At 44.9% G+C, this 21,081-nt stretch overlaps 1 protein-coding gene across 1 annotated transcript in view; it reads right to left on the reverse strand.

Moving 5' to 3' along the window:
- Nucleotides 1-21,081, reverse strand: part of CMIP (c-Maf inducing protein) — a 129,717-nt gene that overhangs the window by 24,258 nt on the left and 84,378 nt on the right. The window contains exons 4-10 of the mRNA XM_050311099.1: nt 9,833-9,994; nt 9,048-9,089; nt 6,507-6,569; nt 5,189-5,269; nt 2,217-2,320; nt 1,555-1,659; nt 338-691 (exon numbers count right to left, since the gene is read on the reverse strand). Coding sequence (XP_050167056.1) covers nt 338-691; nt 1,555-1,659; nt 2,217-2,320; nt 5,189-5,269; nt 6,507-6,569; nt 9,048-9,089; nt 9,833-9,994 — 911 coding nt within the window. The remainder of the gene's footprint in view (nt 1-337; nt 692-1,554; nt 1,660-2,216; nt 2,321-5,188; nt 5,270-6,506; nt 6,570-9,047; nt 9,090-9,832; nt 9,995-21,081) is intronic.

Here is a 21,081-nt window from a genome sequence, read left to right on the forward strand (position 1 = left end):
AGAGCCCTGAAGACAAATGGATTTTTTTATTTACTTTTGGTGGGCAAGAACAAAAACAGAAACCACTGGCAGCAACATCCCGTCTTCTGTAAAATGCCTGAGGTTCACTGTACAAATAAGCTTTCCATTTTCATCTTCCTAATGCTATTTTTAGAACATACTGGCAGTGCCAGATGTCTCTTTCAAAGGCTGGACTCTCTCGAGCTGGAATTGGATTTATAACCATGTGCTTGCTCGCCACAGATGTTTGAAGACAACAGGCCTGTGGGAAAAAGCCCCCTCCCCCCCATTGTTAAGATGACATCGTACAAAAAGCTGTTCAAAAATAGCTACTCACAGCATCTTGAGTATTTCAACGTAGCAGCCCAGGATCCTGTCTGCCTGGGCACTCAGCTCGATGCTCATGGTGCTGCAGGTGGGGCTGACCATCAGGCAGTCGATGAGGTTGGGCTCGCTGTCGTTGCCCACGCTGGCCGTCATCTTCTGGTTCGCGGTGTTGTTGCGCTCCACTTCCACGTGGATCTCGTTTGCAGTGACAATAACCGGTTTGAGACGGGATTCAGTCAAGGTGGCCTCCTGAGAGACCAGGTCAGGACTTGTGTGCAGAAGGCGGAGGGGGAGATTGGGCTTTCGGTCACACTGCTGCTGGCAGCCATTCCGAATTTCCTTCAGGCTTGGCGAATTGTCCCGACTGAATTTGAAAAATAAAGCAATCATTTCAATAGACAGACAGACCAGCAGAGAGCAGGAGAGAGAGTGCAACACTGAGGAGCCAAGACTTTTTGCAATTTCCCACCCCATTTCACCCCAGCCCACCGGATGGCTTTTACCCTGTGCAATCAGATTACTGAAATCAATTAAAAACATTAAAAGGCTCCAATAGGACTGCTCTGCAGCCCCTGTTCTACAAAGATTTGAGTTTTTCATTACTCTAACTGACATGCCAGTTTAGTATAAAGGTGAACTTTCCCATCCAAGTTGTGCAAAGCCGTAACAGAATCCATGCCCAAGCATGTATCTGGCTACAGTACATGCCCAGACATTTGTCTGCAGCCCTCACGTCTGGAATTTGTGTTGGACACTAAGCAGCCCCTGTCCGTGCTCTACCATGAGGAAAGTCAGATAGGCATAAACAAACAGGAAACACAGCAGAGGGGAATCCTCAGTGCCTCCTGGAAACTGGCTCGTGTGTCAAGAACTGCAGCGTCTGTTTTGCGGCAAGTCAGGAATCGAATTTTCCACAATAACGGAGACAGCGCTGTGAAACCAGCTCAGGTTCAAAGCTGTAAATACAGGGATTTACACACAACCCCTTCTTCAAGGTCTCACCCTTCTCTTTGGTGAGTACCAGTGAATAAAAGTTCAACACCTTTCAGGTTTTCCAGCACAGAGTATAACAAATATAACCACATGTCTACAAATACACAGGTGTGAGTGACCAGAACACCAGCAATGAGCAGGTGAGAACAAAGACACCCTCCCACGGACCCATACCCATTACACCCATCTTGTTTACTGTGGTTTGGAAGTGAGCAGCTGGGAATTCATACTGACCTGTTGATAAATTCCTCGTAACACGAATAAATGGCTGCTAAGCAGACAGCTACAAGATTTGGCAGGACCCTGGGGTGTGGGCATTGTCCCGTTGGACCATGCATGCTGGAAAACAAAAACCAAGATGATATCACTGCCAGGAAGATTTCTGTGGGCAAAACCTGTCAGACAGAATGAGGTGTCAGACCTGGATAAACATCCTTGGGGAATCTTCCAGAAGGGCCATAACAGAGAGATACTTTAACTCTGTAAATCCCTACCAACTGCCCTATTTATGATCAAGGCTAAGCTGCAGCATGAGTTTAACTGATGTGGTAGCCCCAAAAAACACACACATAACTGAGCATTATGAGGTTGAAAGTTAATGAAAATCTCTCTGTCTGGCTTTGAACTAAATGTGCAGGAAGGATGTACACAAGGCAAAGTCTGCTTCCAGTGTGGAACTAGGCAGAAGCCCCCAGCCATACCTGAGAATTCAGATTTTTTTAAAAAGAGCCTTCAGCAACATTGCCTGGTGGACCCAATTTATTTGCTGTTTGCCAGACCCAAAAAAGCACCAGCTACTCTTAACAGCCAGTAAAGGGACAAGCAGATGTGGGACAAGCAACATACCAAACATGTACACAGGACTGGACAGATGCCATGAATGAAATGTAACTAACCTGTGAATAAACTTCTTCACCACCTCCATTCCAGCATTCAGCTCGTTCAAAGACAGAATATACTCCTGAGTAAACAGCCGCAACCGAGGGCACTTCCCAAAATCCTGTCCAAAAAGGAGAGACCCAGTGAAGATGGTGAAGGTACATCCAAACTGCAGGTTTTCAAAAGAAATCAATTCAAACACCACTGAATTCATGTTGCTGTTATGCTGACAGCTTCCAGAGGACAGTACTGTTGAAGTAATGTTCTCCCCACCAACACTGACACTCTTTCCAATCTCTTCCTTCCCTCATACCCACTTTGAAAAAAAAGATGTTTAATGAAACAAGAACAAAAAAATCCCACCTGCACTCATGTTTCTTTTCTACATTTCACTTTATACCTTCATTTTGAACGTTTTTTGTCGTTTTGCATTTTTGCTTCCACTCATCACTGCAGATTTTTGGAAGTAAAACTCAAAAATAATACTATACTTCCACGTTTGGCATCATATCTACCCTGGTTTTAGAGAAAATCTTTTGGGCATGCAATCAATAAGCAATCAAGTATAAAACCAGAGATGAGTTTTCTCTCCAGGGATTTTACTCCAGCTACAACGTGAATTTGACAGGTGAGCTCAGCAGTCGCTTTCTTTAAATCCTGCAGTCAGAAAGGCACCTGCAAACTGAAATCCTGCATCTCCTCACATCACCTGCTATTTTTAGATGTGAAAGGAGTAAGTTCTGCTGTCTGCTGAGTGTTATCCCACAGCACATTTCTTCACATTTGCACAGGTGTAACCTCATTACACAGGTGTTGCAGAACTGAATTTCCAAGGGGTGAACAAGGTCCTCTGAGGACAAACAAGCACTCCCAGTTATCCCTCCAGCCTGTGGACAGAAGAGTCATCCTAAAACAAACTTCATGGCAACTTAAATTGTAAAGAAATGCCACATAATGAACTGGTGGTGGTCTGCAAAAGGGATGATAAATTCACAGAGCACTGAAACCTCCTGATAACTCATTTTGGTTGCAGGTACAACTTCCATTGACATCTCCTAAGTTTGGCAAAGAAAATTGCCAAAAATGTGAAAACAAGCCTAGGCTGAACAATGTCTCCTTCTCTGTTAACTTCACCCAGCAAAGGGCACTGTGGGTGATTCCACACTTGGTATCACAACTAAAACTATTAAACTTCCAACAGCTCCTTCTGGCAGGAGCAAATACACTTGGTCCAAGGGCATGAGACCACGTGTGCCTCACATAACATTTGAATAATTCCATGAACACGCCTTGCAAAACAGCTCTTGCAGTTGCAATTTGCCTGTGAAATTTGTCAACCCATGTGGGTGTCTTAACTGAAGCTAGAATGCAAGTCCAAGAGATCGTGAAGAGGATGTCACTGCTGACCCCTGTAAAATAAAATACCTCTCTAAATATACTACAATGCCCTGCCAGCATACCAAGTACAGAACAACACACACTGTTGACATCATTTGCTAAAAAAAAAAAAAAAAATAGTGCTTATATTCAAACATTTGGGCTGAGCCTACAAACAGCTGAAATCCAAAGGTTTGGGAGGTTGCTGAGCACTCCCCAAACAACTCAACACGCAACAGCCTCCGGTCCTGCACGTAACCAGTACTATCAGCAAGACAAAGAGCCATCCTTGTTCCTTTGAGATCTCAAAATCAGAGACAAATGAGACACTCCTTCCCCATTTTATAGGTAGGAAACTGTGGAGCGAAACTGGTGAGGAATCTTCAAAGGTCACTGAACAAACGAGAGGCAAAGGTGGAGCCAGCTCAACTGTAAGGACGCTGAGCTGCACACACGGTGAAGTTTCCTGCCAACAGTACTGTCCCCCTAAAATGTAACTTCAGTTACGTGCACAAACACACACACAAACACACATTCTCTGAAGGACTATTCAGTACAGAAGTCCCTGGAGAGTGGTAAAGTGCCCAAATCCACTCCAATTAATACATGACACCATAAATTCCCTGACTACACGCTGCGGTGCAGACATGTTGATTTTCAATCTGCAAATGTTAAGTGTGGTAAATATACCCAATTCTCTGAAGCTAACCAAATACAAGCATTACACTATGCATTTAGATTTTATTTGAGACCCCTCAAGAGCTCTGGATGCTTTAAAAAAACCAGTCTGGAATCCAAGAATAACATTTACAGAATATTTCATTGAACGCTACAGAATATTCAAAAATGTTTACATGTCTGCAGAGTGCAGGCACAGAGCCAGGAATACAACCTTTTTTGCCATCCTGGGCTTTCTACCTAGTTCTGTAAACTCAGGGAGTTAAATAATAAGATAGTAAAAATAAGAAATACGAACTGTTTTCTACTGGGTTCATGCTACACACAGCACAACAGAGGACGGTCTCTAAAATTATACCAGTTAGCAAAAAGAAGTTTATTATGTAGTTACAGAGGTTCATCCTTCAGATCACTGCCAAGTCAACTGTCTTAAATATTTTATTTTACTCACTTGTTAAGTCTTTGCCATTGCATTATGAAGCAAGACTTTTTATGCAACTTAAAAATCATGGCAGGAAATTTAATATGCCACAAAGGCTGGAGAGCAGGTAAATAACCCAGAACTCTCTTAGGGAAGGAATATGGAACATGTAAAAATATTTTCAGAATTTGTGGAGGGGGTGGGAGGTGAAATCTGCTCCAAGGGGCAGGACAATCTTCTGGAATTTATTTCAAACACTAACAAGGAATTGATTGGCAATGAAAAGAGAGAAAGCCTGGGTGAGAACAGTTATAAAATGAGTACGTGAATCCTGCAATGAGAAGGAAGAATAATAACAGAAGAAACGCATAAAGAAGTTCAGGAAACCTAGGTAAGAACTCACTGGACATGAGCCTAAAGGAAAATGGAAATCCAGAGAGCTGGAGGTATCTTAAAGAAAAAATGTTGAGGGTCCCAGCTCAGTTTGGGGGGTCAGATGTCTGGTGCACTCACCATGTTGTGTTTGAGAATCCTCTGTACCACTGGTGTGAACACTTCGATCACGACCATGGACCGCGGGCGCTCTCGGCAGTGCTGGAACGAGCAACAGGTCATTTTGGGAGCTGCAGAAATTGTGAGGATGGCTCTCCTCTGGCTTCACACCCCATGCACGGGTTACCCCAAGATTAACAAGATGCAAGGGCTAAATCAACCTTTCCTGGGTTACACTGCTATGGATTTGCTGCCATCTAATAGACTATACAAGCTCAAGGGCTCCTGTTCTTTCCAACACTCACTGGAATGGAGCACTTTGTCAAATTTGGTTGAAGTTTGCCAACAGTTTTGAAAGGGACTGGGGACAAGAAGGTATGTACACACAGGCAGTGTAATGGCACAATCCTCTTGGAGGGTACTAACAACCCACTCTCCCAATCACAGGATAAAATATACAATTAATATGTATCAGTCAGGGTAATTTGGGTTGGGAAGGACCTTTGAAAGTCATCTGGTCCAATCCCTTGCTCAAGACAGGGTCAATTTTGAAGATAAATTTGTCCTCTCATTAGCCTTTGTCCACTTAAGTTCTGAAAAGTCCTGTTTCAATTCCTGCAACTCTACACAGCCTACCCCACACATTTACAGACAATCAGGTGTCCATTTCTGATGGAGACCAAAGGCAGAAAAAAAGCCCAAACGAGGAGTAACAATGCCTTGAGTCCAAGGCTGGATATGACCCTATGAGTGGCTTATAAAAATGCAACAGTCAGAGGAGTTTCTGAAACTTAATTTCTGTGGGAAGAAGCAGCTGATGAGTAACCCTGGATGGGAATTACAAGCAGCATCCAGAATGTCTGACAGATGCATACACAGTCATCAGCAAGCAAATTTAAGCAGAGTTGAAACCGAAACACAAACAGGCCTAGAGGAAAAGTACTACTTTCAAATTCACAGGGTGTGCAATCCAGAAGTTTATGGAAAAGATGCAAAATGCAGCACAAGCATGGATTTACCAAGAAAGATCCAATGATCACTGCATTAGCTAACCAGAACATGCAGCAGGACACCTCCTGTACCCAGACTGAGGTGTGGGAGTCTGAAGACTTTAACTCTCGCACAGTATCAGGACAAAACAGTCTGACGTGCTAAGGCACATGGTTCTATTTATCATAATGGTGCTGTTAAGTATTCCACTATCACTGGCTGCTGACCAAAGAACTGAAACCAACTTGGGCAGGAGGTAAGGAGTTAAAGAAAAAAACACAACCACCCCCTCAAAGAACTACGCTCATCTACGACGATGAGATTTCAGAAAGCAAAACTGTTCTGATACCTTGCAGAAGAATTCACAGAGGTCAGGAGGAGGATGGTTGTTTTCCAGCAGAGGTGCAATTGCCTTTAAAAGGAAAAAGAGAGAAAAATTCAATTACAGGACTGCAACTGCATATTGCAAACAACTGTTTTTTGGGGTGAGTGGGGAGACTCACTTTTAGAAAAGAACAAAAGCATAAGCAGAGAAATTAGAGGTGGGCTATGTGTTTATTTTACAAGTAAACTCAAGAACACCGCTGCTATGAGTTCTCTGGAAAACTTTGCCTTTAACTGCACCGGTGTAAAGATGTAAAACACAGCAAATGAGAGAGATTTTTACAGTAGTTTCAATAAAAACAGGAGCAGACCAATTGTTTTAGGATGTAATAAAGCAAGGATAAACCTGGCTCGCTACTTCAGTTAGACCACTTCCCTAAAAGAAAAAAAATTAAAAACACCACACACACACACATATCTATTATGGAAGACTTCAAGCTTTTTTAATGAGAAATAGCTCACTAAAAGTAACCTAGCCCTGTTCTCACCTGGGAGGACCCTATTCATCAAAATCAAGCATCTAAATTTGTGAAAGTTGAGATCAACTATTCCTTCTTTGTTGCTATGCAAACCAATGTGCTTATGCTGGGTAAATACATTAGAGGTCATACCTGCCACTGAGGGTGTAATGAATTTATATTGTTGTTACTTCCTTTGTAAATTAGGAAGCGGTACTACAATAACATATTGTCTCTATGTGATGGTGCTTTGGGGCTTTTTCAGTCTTCAGTTAAAGGGATTCCCAGTACCCACCTAATAGTAAGGCACTAAACACAGTAGCCAGGACATTTTGTATTAAGCAATGAACACCAGATTTGTATTAATCTGAACACCAGATATTTTATCTGGATGGCATCAGTTTTACTGAAGCAGCCTGCTTTGGTTTTTGCTCTGCCTCTCATCTCCTTAAGGGTTTCAGCCCTGTGAGTCTGCTTACAATGGTTGTGTTTCACAACAGCCACTCTCACAGACATGAGTCAAGATTAGTGTGAATTTTAACAACGAAACCCAACACATCTGCAAAGCTCTGTTTTGGTTACGCACAAGAACTCTGAACTTTCTGTTCATTATTGTGTGCCATCCTCCTGCAACTGTTCAGTCCTCCTCTGGCAGTGGTCCAGCAACAGTGGGTTGATGGAGAACCCAACACCAACCCAGTCAGAGTAGAATATTCTGTCTCCCCACCCAACACCTGAGCTGAAGATCATTCCTGAATCCATCTTTTGGAGTGTTTGCCATAGGAGCTGCCAAACCTCAACAGAAATGGTCAAGCAACTCATGGCTCTGTCTGTAGAGTCAGTGTGGAAGAGCAACAGCCTGAAAGCACCTTTTCCTGCATTTCCCTTATGAGTGCCGTGGTCAGAAGCTGTTATGGCAACATGTGCCTCCCTGTCCTGAGCAGGAAGGGATGGGCTGTCATATTGATCTGTTCCAGCGCCAGTGCCAGCTAGAGAAGGAAAGCTGCCTCCATCCACATGGCAAATCACTGTGTACTTTTGACATAAATACACAGTATTAGCAATACTTTCCAAGAATAGCCTGGTTATCTGTGTAATGGCAGTGAGCTCTGAATGCCCAGGAACTGCCACCTCCTTAAAACCTCGGGCACGACCTACAAAGAAAAGTGAATGCCACTTCAGGCACCTATCTCAGTGACTGATTCCATCTAAAATGGTATCTTAGGCAGCAGTTAAAGACAATTCACACCTCTACTGGCAGCTACCTGCCGCCTTGTCATTTCGCAGAAAGAGCCATGGAGATGTGATACAATCAGGTGGTGGTGAGGTTCTGGATTAGATTACTGGGAAAATCTCCTGGAAATTGCCAGAGAACGAAATTAAATTACAGTGATGGGCAACCAAGTTCCATCTCTGATAAACTGTTGAGATTTTGTATGTTGTTTCACAAGGAACAGAGCTGTTATTTGATTCACTTATTTCTGTGTCCAAATAAACGTGACCTACGGAAAAGGAAAATATGGAGGGGTCTATTTTTACAAATCAAGTAAGCAGGGGGTTAAACTGCAGTGACACATACACATATCCACACTTACAACAACAATCACTTGCTCACGTACTATCAGCAACAGAGACATTCTGTATATGGTAGCATCAGCCCCTCAGGAAACTACTAAGCCTCAGGGTTTTATAGGGCACATCTGGAAATGATGGGTTTTGACTATTTAAAGTACATATATAGATATGAACATTGTTCTCTGCAGCCTGGTAAGGGGGCCATTTGGGGAGATGATTAACACTCAACATGCTGTGCTCTTTCATATAAGCTGATGAGAAAGCTTTATTGCTATTCCTCTATGAAACAAGAGGAATGACAAAGCCACACAAAAAACAGACAAATGGTTTTGATTGCTGCCCCCAAGTTCACCAGAGTTGGTGGAAACGCTTTCACATTTGCCCCACTTCACTGGGGCAGAGATAAGCACTAACACAAGTGTGTCATGAAACAACATCGATTTGTCCTCAGATTTCAACAGAAGGATACTCACCACAATAATGCTCTCCTGGTCTTGAGTGGTTAAGTTGTTGTTCTGGAAGAGTTGAATAGAAAACAACGAATGAGAAAACAGTACTCTGAGTTGGCACATCAGCACACACAGTTCTCGGCTACCACAGACACAAACAGAAAGGTTCAAGACTGAAATTCATTATTTTCTGAATAAAAATCATGGAATTAAAATCATTCTCCTAAAGAGGGTGGTAAACTGACTGCTATGAGGGGTGCTGCAAGCTTCCATTTCTGCCTCGTCACGTGGAGAGTCAAGTCACCCCAGCCACCAAAGCTGAGCATACAATCACCAGGATGTCCAAGGAGGTCTCAATCAGCTATCTCAAACAGAACTAGTAATAATAAAATAGCTGCATGATTAATTTATTGGTGTGTATGTAAGAATTAGTGGTTATGGAAGCAAAGCCAATGGAATAGAAGTCAAGGGGAGTTTTACCACTGACTTGAAGTAAGACATGAATCAGACCCATAATAAATTTACCATAAATATTAAACCAAACAATTAAACAAACAAAAAACCCCAAACCAACAAACTGAAGAGAAATGTGGTTTGTTTTGTTTTTAGAAGTCTCCCTAACAGCATGGGTCAAATTTTCCTTCTCCCCAGCAAGTGCAAATTCCACTCCAGTCAGCAGAAGTCACGAGCAGACTCGCGGGCAGAATTCTGATGGCCCAAGTTAAAACAAAACCCACTCACAAACTTTTAACTGTTTGTCTCTCATCTACACGTGACAGCGCCTCGCAGGGGCCCTGCCGAGGTCGTACCTCTGAGAGCAGTTTGGAGACAATCTCCAGAGGTGCTTGGTGGATGGAGTCGTCCTGCAGCGGGGACGTCAGCGCCATGTCCACCAGCGTCCGGATCTCCTTCAGCACCACCTCCCAGCGGCTGGGGTTACTGAGCACCTTCTTGTACTTGTAAATCTTCTTCTGCAAGAAACAGGAAAGGGCTTCCTATAGGGCAGCTGCCAAGTGGGCTGCTTTGGATTTTGAGTTTTGCCTTCTCTGGTTGCTGAGAGGTTGTACTTAAAACTTTAAAACGGGCAAGAAAACCTTGTATGTCTGAACCAATTTCTTCTGTGGAAACAATGAGAAACCATGACTCTTTTTATTTTAAAATTATTCTTTTTTAAATCCAGAGCATCTTTCTTTTCACCATCTCCTCTTACAAACACTTTGTTCCTTGGGCTAATAACAGATATCTGCTATTGCACTGTTTTTGAAGCTGTAGGTTCTTTTAAAGGGAGTCATTAAGAAAGGGGGAGTTTTGACAGACACCAACCTGTGAAGTCTCCAAATCTTCCATGCAACACCACTTCCACTCTCAAGAACAGCATTCCTGAGTAACTCCATCTGCCCCAGTCCTCTGCCTGTCCCTGCACTATTGCTGGCCATGCCCAACCTGTTTCACCGACTGCCCCATGCACAGACCAGCTGGATAAGCAAAGGGCAACTCTTATTCCTCAGCAGCAACGCTGCCACAAACAACTAGAACAGAGGCTGCTTTGTATTATAAATGGTATTCTCCACAGAAAACCCACCCTCCCAAATTCCCAGAGGTGGCTTGATGGTACTCTGGAAGTTCAGGGAAACGATGATGAGTGTTATAATGCCACTCCTGAAAAGAAAAGGAAGGGCTCCCTAGAACCAGGAGGGGCTTGTCAAGGTGGGCAGTGTCTGCACTGACAGACCCCCACTTGTGTTTCATTCACGTGCCCCCTTCTGCTCCTCTGTGTGTGTGAGCCTGGTGCTCTGTTCAAAGGGATGCCAAGAAGTTTGGACACATCCTCAGGTTTGTTTAACAGCACAGGCTGGGCACTTCTCTGTTTACATGAAAACATCAGTGTTTCGCACTAAAAATGGATCTCAACATTCCTCAGCAGCATTTCCAGGAAAATCACAAAAACTGCCCCTGCTGTGTGTGCAGCCTGCAGGTTCAGCTGCACATTTTGCGCTACACATGGGTGCAGTAAAGCAGAGGACTTTGCAAAGGGTTGGTCTGCTTTGTTTTGTTCTGGAGCTTTGTGGCTCCAGGGCATTTCCCCCTGCACTGGCCCAGGGCAGCCCCAGCAGGAACCATCTGACCAGGCTGGCTCTCTGCTTATCAGCCACTTCCTTCCCACTGTGGAGCAGATCTAATGCTCAACAGCAAACAGTCACCTCTGTACCCTATCCAAAACAAGAGAGAAGAGAACAATGCAGAAAAATACAGACTTCAGATGCCTTGGGTTTGTCAGTGTTGTTAAGAGAGGGGAGAGGAGGGCGGCACTGGGCTGACATGTAAAGGCTGATAAAGCAATCCAATTATCTTTTTAATTAGATTCATGCAAGTACAAAAGCACACTGGCAGTGTAGTTCTCACTTCCAGTGCATTATGAGCCACTGAAAAGCTAAAGGAACATAAAAACATGCTGCAGACATTATCAAATGTGTCTGGGATTTCGGAACTGAGAAAAAAATCTTTGTACTTCTGAGCTCCTTGGGGCAGAGATTTTAAGCTACCAGCACTACTTCTACCATCATCAGAGATTTCTTGGACTCTTTAGGAAACTTGAATCACAGAATTTAATTTCTCTTATTCAGGTATGGCCTTTATTTCGGGTCTTTTTGTTATACCCACTCCAGCACTAAATAAAATCTAAACTTCTAAGACAAGCAGAGAGCTTTTTAACTCGAAGCAACTCCTTTCAGACTAATTGAGCACACTAAACCAAGCTGGCTCAACAGATACAATTTCCATGCTGAAATTTATTCCTGGCCCTGTATTGTGAAGAAATCCAATTCAAAGCAGAATTGATTGAAAGCTGACAAGGAGTGGATATGGGGGGAGGATAAGAGCTACAGACCACTGGGTTACTGCCTGCCCTGCACTGCCCCTTTACTTGGGCAACTTGCAACTCGATTTCAGAGCAGCTCCTTCAGCCTAAGGGGCAGCTGCTGGAGGAAACTCTTGCCCAACAGGACGCTGCTCAGACAACTCCACCACAAATATCTTTCTTCTGCTGTCAAATCCACTCTTGCTTGGGGTGAGGGAGGAGCAAGGGAGTTTTCCTTTCCCTTTTGGAGACGTCCATTAAAAGTTAAAATTCTGATGATGCTGACGTACATAAGAGGAAAGACTGTACACCCTGCCACGCAAGGGAGACCTACCAAAGCTGCTGCTCAGAGCAGGCACACAGGGACTCAAAGGGAGCATCAGGGGACAGCTACCTTTGCAGACACATCGAGCCTGCTGCAAGCACAAAATCCAAACTTATCAGTCTCTGCTCCACGTTTCCAGCACACAAAGGGACTGAGCTGCACCGCCGGACTGAGCTGTGATCTGCAGACAACGTTACAGAAGCCTTGAGTGATGGTGGGAAAGCAGCAGAAAATAAAGAAATAAATAGAGGAGCCATCCCCAAGGGGATTGAACTCTGCTATCCTGAACCTTTGCCCATGGTTACGCCGCTGTTTTTCTCAGCAGAATGCTTTTCACTGTTGAGCGCCTTGCTGAAAGCCTCAATTAAAGCCTGAAACCTATCAGTGGGTTACAGAAGCAATTTGCTGTGTATCAGCAAGCACTTAGCCAGCACTGAGCCATCTGCTCCTCTCTACCTGCGCTGACTCCAGAGCAAGGAGCAACAATCACTCACGAGCTTAAAAACAAACCTGCCTGGTAAAGACCTGCAGGGGAGAACAGACACGTCAACACGTGCAAGGAGTTCGTCCCCCCTGCATGTAGGTGTAAAAGATGCCTTCAGTTGCTGAAAATATTCACACAACATTTATCATTAATGGCCTGTGCAAGAAAAATACTGGGGGGCGAGGGGATCCAGTTTCACTGGGACTTCAATAAAAGCAGCAGCTCCTGTGAAAATTTATGTGAGTGAAAATAACACATGCCAACTTGGAATTTGACCCTCCTAGTTACTGACCAGCCAGAACCACACCACCAGTGTCATTCCAAAATCCTGCAATGCTGACTTTAAATGCGAAACCACTGAATTTAATAAGTACCCAGAAGATGCAGCACGAGGAATATGTGACACTGACAGGGCATCCTTCATTCTCAAATCACTCTAATTAATTAAGTCTTGCAGAAACTCAGAGCTAAGTCTCAGCTCTCTTTTAGAGAAGAAAGAATTGAAGTCCACACGTGAAAAATTACTTTACCAGAGTGACAAAAATCTATAAGCAGTGGGTTTTACCATCAGTACTCAGAAGCTCCTGAACACTGCTGCGAACAGAAAGTTCAGGAGAGCCTGGGAAACCCTCAGCTTTTCAGTGTAAGATTTTCCTATGTTTTTCTCTCCTCTAATGGCCTCATCCTGTAGCCTTTGCTCAAACACCACTTTCTTGGACAAGAATGATAACACTGATGTAGTCAACAGCTAAGAAAAATGGACTCTAATGCACAAAATTGGCTAGCATGGAACATTTGCCTTTTTCAGCCCTAGGAAGACCTTTCACGTTAGGAACATCTCAAAACAGGCAGCACACCTGGTCCAAAAAGGGAAAAATGAAGTTAGCCTCCTTGATGACAAAATTTCATCCCTGCTTTGCTACTGCTGGCCAGGGAACATTCTGTACTCTTGAGAACCTGTCCTCCTGTCAGCAAATACAATCCTCATTACATAAAAAAAATTAATGGCCAACCCCAATGCCTAAAAGCCTGCTCAGTTCTAGCTCTCTTCACCCTTTGCCACGCACCAGCCCACAGAGTGGTCGCTTCTTTGTGGGAGAAGCTGGAGCCACTGCGGGAGCGGGCGCTGCCTTTGAGGGCTGTGTGTGCCAGCAATTGTTTACTTCTTGCTGAGCAACCAGGGCAGTCCCAGCAAGAGGGAAAAGGTCAAGCTCCCGCACGGAGGTTCCTCCCCAGCTCACTGCGGGGACGGCTGACACGAGCTTGGGTTACACTCCAGCGTGGAGGGTGCTTATGTAAAGTGGAGGTGCCTCTTGCTGGATGCAAAAGTACAGAGGAAAAAACAACACAGAGACAGACAGAGAGAGGGAGAGAGAGTGGAATGGTTTTCCCCACTGCAGCAGAACATTTTGTTAAAACGCTGCGTAACAAGGAACAGGAGGAGATGTTTGTGATGTCCAGCACTCATGTTGGCCTGTCCTACAAAGCCCAGGTGCACCATGTATTCTGGAGCACCACCTGCTGGCATTTGTTCTCTTAACCCCTTATCTTCATGAAAACAAGAGGGCATGGCACCCCCAGAACTCAGCTAGATCCATATTCTGCTTTTAGTACTATCAGGCATCACTTCCTTCATGGTATTCTGAAAAATACCTAAGGTTAACTTGTTGCTAGCAGAAGATAGTTGGAGATGGGCTGGATCCACTGAAAGCCTTTGGAACTATGTTCCTACCTGCAACATTTACCAATATGAAGAAAATAACCAACTTACCTGAAAAGACTAAGTCTATAAAAAGTCCTAATCCAGGCAAAGGGTTGGGCCCAGGATGAGATTATGGAAACTTTTCCCAATCAGAGCCTTCAACCTGCTCATGCTGCAGTAATCGAAGTCTTCACAATCTTCCTAAAGTTCTGTACAGAAAGACTAATGTGCTGCTCTCTAAAACAGATGCAAACCAGCAGCAGCAAACTTTTGCTCTCTACCATGTTTTCAGGTCAAGGCATTTTCTACATTTTTCATTCTATCCAGTGCTAAATGCTGAAGTGCATCAACTTCTCTGCTTCAGTTGCTTCTCTGAATGCAACCACCTTGGTCAAGGCTCAGTTTCCCACCAGCTCCTCACCACAGGTCAGAGAGCTGGAGGGAAATGTTTTAAGCTAGGCACTTCTGATTTTCACTCAGTCAAGGTCTAAAAACCACTTTGTTTTTTGCAAATTCATACAAAAAAGATCCTGGTAAAATTGCCATTATTTACTACACTGACACTGGCACCCATGAATCTATGCCCTGAATAAATACACTCAGTGACAGTCTCTGCCCTGAGCAGAAATCAGTCTTGATGACTGAGAGCAAGAAGGAGAGAAAGAACAAGAAAACCAAGGTGATTTCCTTGAGGTCATAAGGCAAGCCAGGACCAGAGCAGAACTGAGGTCTTCTGCTCTTCAGGCCTCTGAGGCAATTGCTCAGACCAAGGCACCCCTAGGGAAAAGCACCACTGGCACGCACTGTGCCCACAGCCAGTTTAATGTTGACACCCTGTTGCTGTGCTTTTCCCCTTCGCCACATCCTCCTCGACCCCCTTTTTCAGCCCCCATTCATTCACCTGGTTCTTTCCACCCTGCTCCAGATCTCCCTGACCCAGGCAGGGAGCCCCAAAGGCTCAGGTCAGCGCTGCCCCAGGGCTGACAGAGTTCAGTGGGTTCAGCCAGCGGTGACGTGGGTTCAGCTGTTACTAAGGCACGAGCTGGAACAACCACACAGATACTTCCCAGAAGCTCAGTTTGTCCTTTGCTCAGGTACCACTGGGACAGAACCACTGCAAAGTAAAAGAATGCTGAAACCAACAGAATTTTAAAAGGATGAAACAGAGACAAAACGCGTTTCTGCTTGGGCCACGAGAAGTGCAAAGTGGAAGTGGGACAAGGGGGCTCACAGGGCAGGCTCCTCACTCACCTCCCAGCATGACACTGGGCAGCTGCAACATTAATGCACTGAAGAACTTGCTCCCAAAGCATATTATATATCTTATCTATATATATATATATATATCCACCTCCTTTGCACACAGCTGTCACCTGACTGACCATCACGGGCTTCTGCTCTCTGATGTGCTCAGGACTACTGCAAGGATATCCTTCAGTAACAGGGGGGATGAGATGATGGAAAGGGAAGGATATTCCATCCAAGGGGAAAAAAAAAAAAAGAAAAACACTGGGCAAGCAGATCTGAAATTCATGAGCTACACTGAAGGCAAATCTACATGCAAATACAGTCTGTGTGTGCTTCCAAAAACCGAAAACAACTCAAAACTTGTGGGCTCCTTCTTGCCCCCTAGGCAGGGAGGGAAGAGGTTTGTCTTTGGCAGACCTTCCCACCACACCAAGCAGGGAAACCGAGTTTTGTTTCTGCCGGTGTTCTTGTCTTTCTCTCGAACCCCTGCACAGCTCTCGGGTCTCTGAGATGCACAAACACAGCTGGCCAAGCCAAACCCCAGCTCTACCTTATTCCTGCATTTGAGATGCCATTTCCCCAGCTAGAAAACGCGAAAGGCCAAGTGTGGCTCCAGCTGCACTTGGCCTGGGCTAATGTGGTTACTCCTGTAATCAGACCTGTCCACAGGGGAGACGTTTTTTGGCACAGTCGACACTGATGCATTCCCCGAAACCCTCCATCCCTGCTTCCATTTCCTTTTGGCAAACACTCCCATTCTTCAGGCCCCAGTTCCAGCACCAGCTTTACACTTCAGGTTGGCAAAACATCAGCTTTCATCCTGCACACAGCAACTGCTGTTCCGTATTTTTCGTGCCGGAGCCAAGCTGGGGTTTGTTTTTAATGTTGCTTTGGCTATGCGGAATTTCACTATGACTGCAGATACGTCTCCAGCAGAAGCAGAAGCCGCTCCCTGCTCACAAAAAGAAGCCTTGGTAGAGACAAAGCTGATATCTTGGGTTCAAAATTTCATGGGACATCTCCCCAAATGAAGACATCTTTTAAAATATGCTGTCCCATGAGCATTTGGGTGTTTTGCTTTGGGGGTTCTTCTATTATGTAAAAAAATCACATAACACCTTTTCCTCCTATCCTGGGCAGGAGGAAAAGCTTCAAGACAGTTGATCAACACAGTTGTCCAACATGTACAGCAAAGGTTTGCCCTAACTATGGGCTGAGGCAGGGGGGCTTACAAACCCTCCTGGGTTGCTTTAATCTCTAATGCAGAACGAGTGAGGAAAACCTCCACAGAGAGGTTGCTGGAGTCACACAATCAGGGCAGGAGGCAGACACCCTGCTTGATCCACAGCAATTTAACAGCCTCTGACTCATCAGCAGAGGGAAGGTTTCAAACATGTTTAGACACAACTGCCTCCTCCTCTTGCAGGACCTGCCTGCTGCAGCACATTTGGCCCTTCTCTCCAGAGCAGCAAATGCTCCACACGGACACGGTCTGGACGTCGGGATCTCAGTGTTCTGGCACAACCCGCAGTTTCCAGAGGGGTGCGAGTCTGACGTGCTCCTGGATTTGAGATCATGCAGCATGAGCTGGAGTCAGCACAATTATGTTCAATTAAAAAAAAAAAAAAGAGTAGACTACTAGACAAAAAGCAGGAATACATGTACCATATACACTCCACGCTTCCCAAAACTTTCCGTGGACCAACTGCATTGCAGTGCACAGGGGGAAAAAAGTAGTACTAAGTAAATAAACTACAGCAGACACTGTATGACTGTGGAGTCTGACATGCAGCAAACAGAAAGCAGGTGACACAAAGCACTGTGACATAACCTGCCACCTAGGTGTGGTCCTTGCTGAGAGCTGCTCTGTGCAGAGACCTACCATTACTGACTGCATTACAGAGCGCCCCTGACACCCAGCCAGACTCATCCAGGTCCCTAACACCTTTGTGTTCCAACACATGATGGCTGTGCCTGTGGAGCCTGGCCCCTGGCATCCACCAGCTCCCAGCCCATGGTGGGAATAAATGACTTTGCCACTGCAGAGAAGAGATAGTGTGTAGGAAAAAAAAAGGAACAGGCACAACCTTATCATCATTGCACTTTGACCAGGTCTGCTGCTGAAGAAAAAGCTGTGCACAAGGCCACCCTGGAGCACAGCCAGGCATACCTGCTGTGCAGAACCCCCCAGCTCTGGCACTGCGCCCTTCAGATCCCACTCAGGCACGAGAGAGCTGGTCACCACCGGGAAAACAGGACGTTGCCTCATCTGCAAGGCTGCAAAACATGTGCCTGTAAATCCAGGCACGTAGGAACTCTGATCGGAAGAACTCACCACCTGAGAAACCACCTCAAACTGGGACTAAGCAGCCACTATCACTACCTATTGTAGTAACTGCCAGCAGAAAATAACCTCTGAAAGATAATCTATCATCTCCCTTCTATTTCTACTGGAAATTCCAGTAAGCTTAGGCAGCACCGGGTAGCACACAAGGCAATTATTTTTTCCCAAATATGCAAAATGGATTAAAAAGCCACGTCATCCCTTTTCCTTATCACTCTCTACCGCTGGCAGTGGACACCCTTGGCTTTTCCTGCCCTCCTCCCCTCTCACCAGTCAGCAAAACCGTCCAAATGGACGTTTACACACCTGTTTCACTTTCTCCTCCTTGGTAAATGTATTATTTTGCTGATTTTCTAGCACTTCAGCACCATAAATGGCTTTGGAATTGGCTTCTCTCTTGTGCACCTGCATCATCAATGTCGTCAGCAAGAGAGATGTGCACGGCTTGAGGAACGTGTTTGTGTCAGAAAGCTGCTGCAGAGCCTTAGGGAGAGCAGGGACTGGATGCTGATGTGATGCTTGCAAGCATCTTAAAAGGGACATCAGAAAAGCAGGGTATTTCTGTCTTCAGATCACTGGGCTTTGCAGATTCTCACAGGGAGATTACCCAACTTCACAGCAGCATTTGCATCTGAAACATTCCCATCACTTTGTTCCATGTTTTTATATCTCATCTTATTGTGCCACGTCAGCACAAAACCCCAAAACCTGCCACAATTTTTCAGCCTACCAAAATGCCACCAAATCTCTGCAATTTCCTTGTTTTCTTTCTCTTTTGGACAACTGCTGCGTGACGAAACAGACTGAATTAAGTCTCACAGTTTTCAGCTTTCTGATCCCAAAGCTCCTCGGAGAGGCCAGAGATCACTGGGGTGCTCCCAAAATCACTGCCCACCTCCCATTCAGAGTCACTCACAACAACCCTGGTGTCCTTGATCTTGCTTCTGCTCACATAGCCTAATCTACTATTTCCATCTTAAATGTTCCAGGAAAGAGCACTAGAGACCAGGTTATGGCAAGTAGCTGCAATGCAATGGCTTCTAAATGAAGTTTCTGATACTTTCTCTCCTAATTTTGAAACAATCAGTGTTCTGGGGAAAAAAAAGACAAAAAGAGGTGTGATAGACAAGACCAACATGAGACTTACAGGAAGAGTTAGGGTAGATGCTACAGGCTGTGACACTTGCAATACACAGTTTCAGTTTCTTTTGTGGACATTAGGAGCAGTTTTATAATCCTCTATTACATTATGCATACTCAACACACATTGGAAAAAATAAATGTAAGGATAAAACTGAGCAAGAAACGAAAGAAACATTTAAAACACCACCTAGATCCCCTTTGCTCCTTCAGGTTCGTGTAGGTCTCCTGACACCAAGAACTCCTGTAACATCCAGAATGCGGAGTTGGGCCCCATGGCAGCATCTTAACAAGGCACTTAACATGTGTCAACTCCCAGAGTCAGCTTTTCACACCCGATGCATCATGCCAGGAGGATAATTACACTCCTGGGAAAGACTACCAGTCTTGTCCTTGCCTTCCTAAGAGATCTCCTAAAAGCAGATTTTTCTGCAGCTAGGAACCTGAAAAAGAGAATTGTTTTGGTGCAGTTCTATGGTATGACAGCTACAGATGAGAAGTTGTGATTTGGTGAAATTCATGGTCACCATGACCTCAAAGCCCCAAATTGTAAAGAATTAGTCATGAGGTCAGTCCTGGAATAACGCGGAGGAGCAATTCCCCGGCACAAAACTCAAGGATCCCTGTCAGCCAGCAGTTCAGCATTCCTGAGAAACAACATACTCCAGCAGTTGTATCTGCTCCTCTTCAGAGCCCAGACCTAAGCACACAATAACAAACTGACCTGTTTATTCAGCTGTTTTTGACACCCCTCTATCTTCAGACCTAATATGAGTTTGAATAGGATAGCATCCAAGTCCAGAGAGGGAAAATTTAGAGCTGGTCCTGACTTAGCTAAAGCAAGACAGAAAATAACTATCTAGTTTCTACTCAAATTTCACCACTAGGCCATTAACTGGCTTGAGTTCTGCCTCCTTAAAAAAGGCTGTTTTGGCAATGCAGGAGGCAGCTACGGGCGTACAAACCCTGCGTGCAGATGGCTGGGTGAGGGCAGAGCAGCTCAGGGCAGCAGCTCAGAGCCAGGTTGGCATCTCAGCGTGGTGCCAAGGGCCTCTTTGGGTTGGACAAAGTGCTGTGCTGACATGGACATGCAGCTCCCAGATTTGAAGTGATTCATGTGAAGCCAACACAGAGAGGAGCGCAGCCGGTGACGAGCTGCCACTGCTGCAGATGTGCCTTACGGGAGGAACCTGCTCCAAAGTGCCCCCAGAAAGAGTGAGGGATTTTCCCAGTGCAAAGGCAGGGCCACTTCACCTGTTCTGGTTCTTAAAACATCACCAGTGTCTCATGAAATGCGTAAAAGAAAAAAAAAAAAAAACAAAACTTTCTGTCAACATCTTGTCTGTTTCTCATCTGTTCATTTCCACTTCCCAAAGTGAGATCAGTGCCCTTCTGGTGTGACAGCACAGCTACCTCGAGCAAACTGAGATCCCAGAAACACAAAACAAGGCCAAGATTTTTCAAGTGACTTCTGATAACAGATGGCCTGAGACTGTCAAACTTGTGCAGGAAAAATGAGAGAGGCATTGGACTTCATGAAGAAAGTAAAAAAAAAAAAAAAAAAACAAATGCCCCCACAACTTACCTACAAAAAGTAACCATTATGGAAATAAAAGGCTGTGAATTCCATGTAAGATTTCCATGATGCTGCTCCTGAATTAGCAGTGAGGTTGTTCAGATTACAGATCACACAGCAGAATTATCAATCACCAGGTGAAGAGCAAGGGGATGCCCCCGGAGAGCCCCATGCAGGCAGTCACAGCTGCATTTCACACTACCTTTCAAGTACAAAAGAAGAACAAACCATGCCAGGAAACATCTGGCTCTGATTATCTTAAAAACCTGTTCATGGTCTCCCATAATTGGTACCTGTGCATTTCATGGGAAGAGCAGAACCACCAGCCAAAAACCTGTGGGCTGCCTTCTATCTGTCCAAGTAAGAAACAAGCTCCTCCAAA

The sequence above is a fragment of the Myiozetetes cayanensis genome, unplaced genomic scaffold (assembly GCF_022539395.1).
Source record: "Myiozetetes cayanensis isolate MyiCay16 unplaced genomic scaffold, myiCay2020 scf16, whole genome shotgun sequence".
Taxonomy (NCBI): domain Eukaryota; kingdom Metazoa; phylum Chordata; class Aves; order Passeriformes; family Tyrannidae; genus Myiozetetes; species Myiozetetes cayanensis.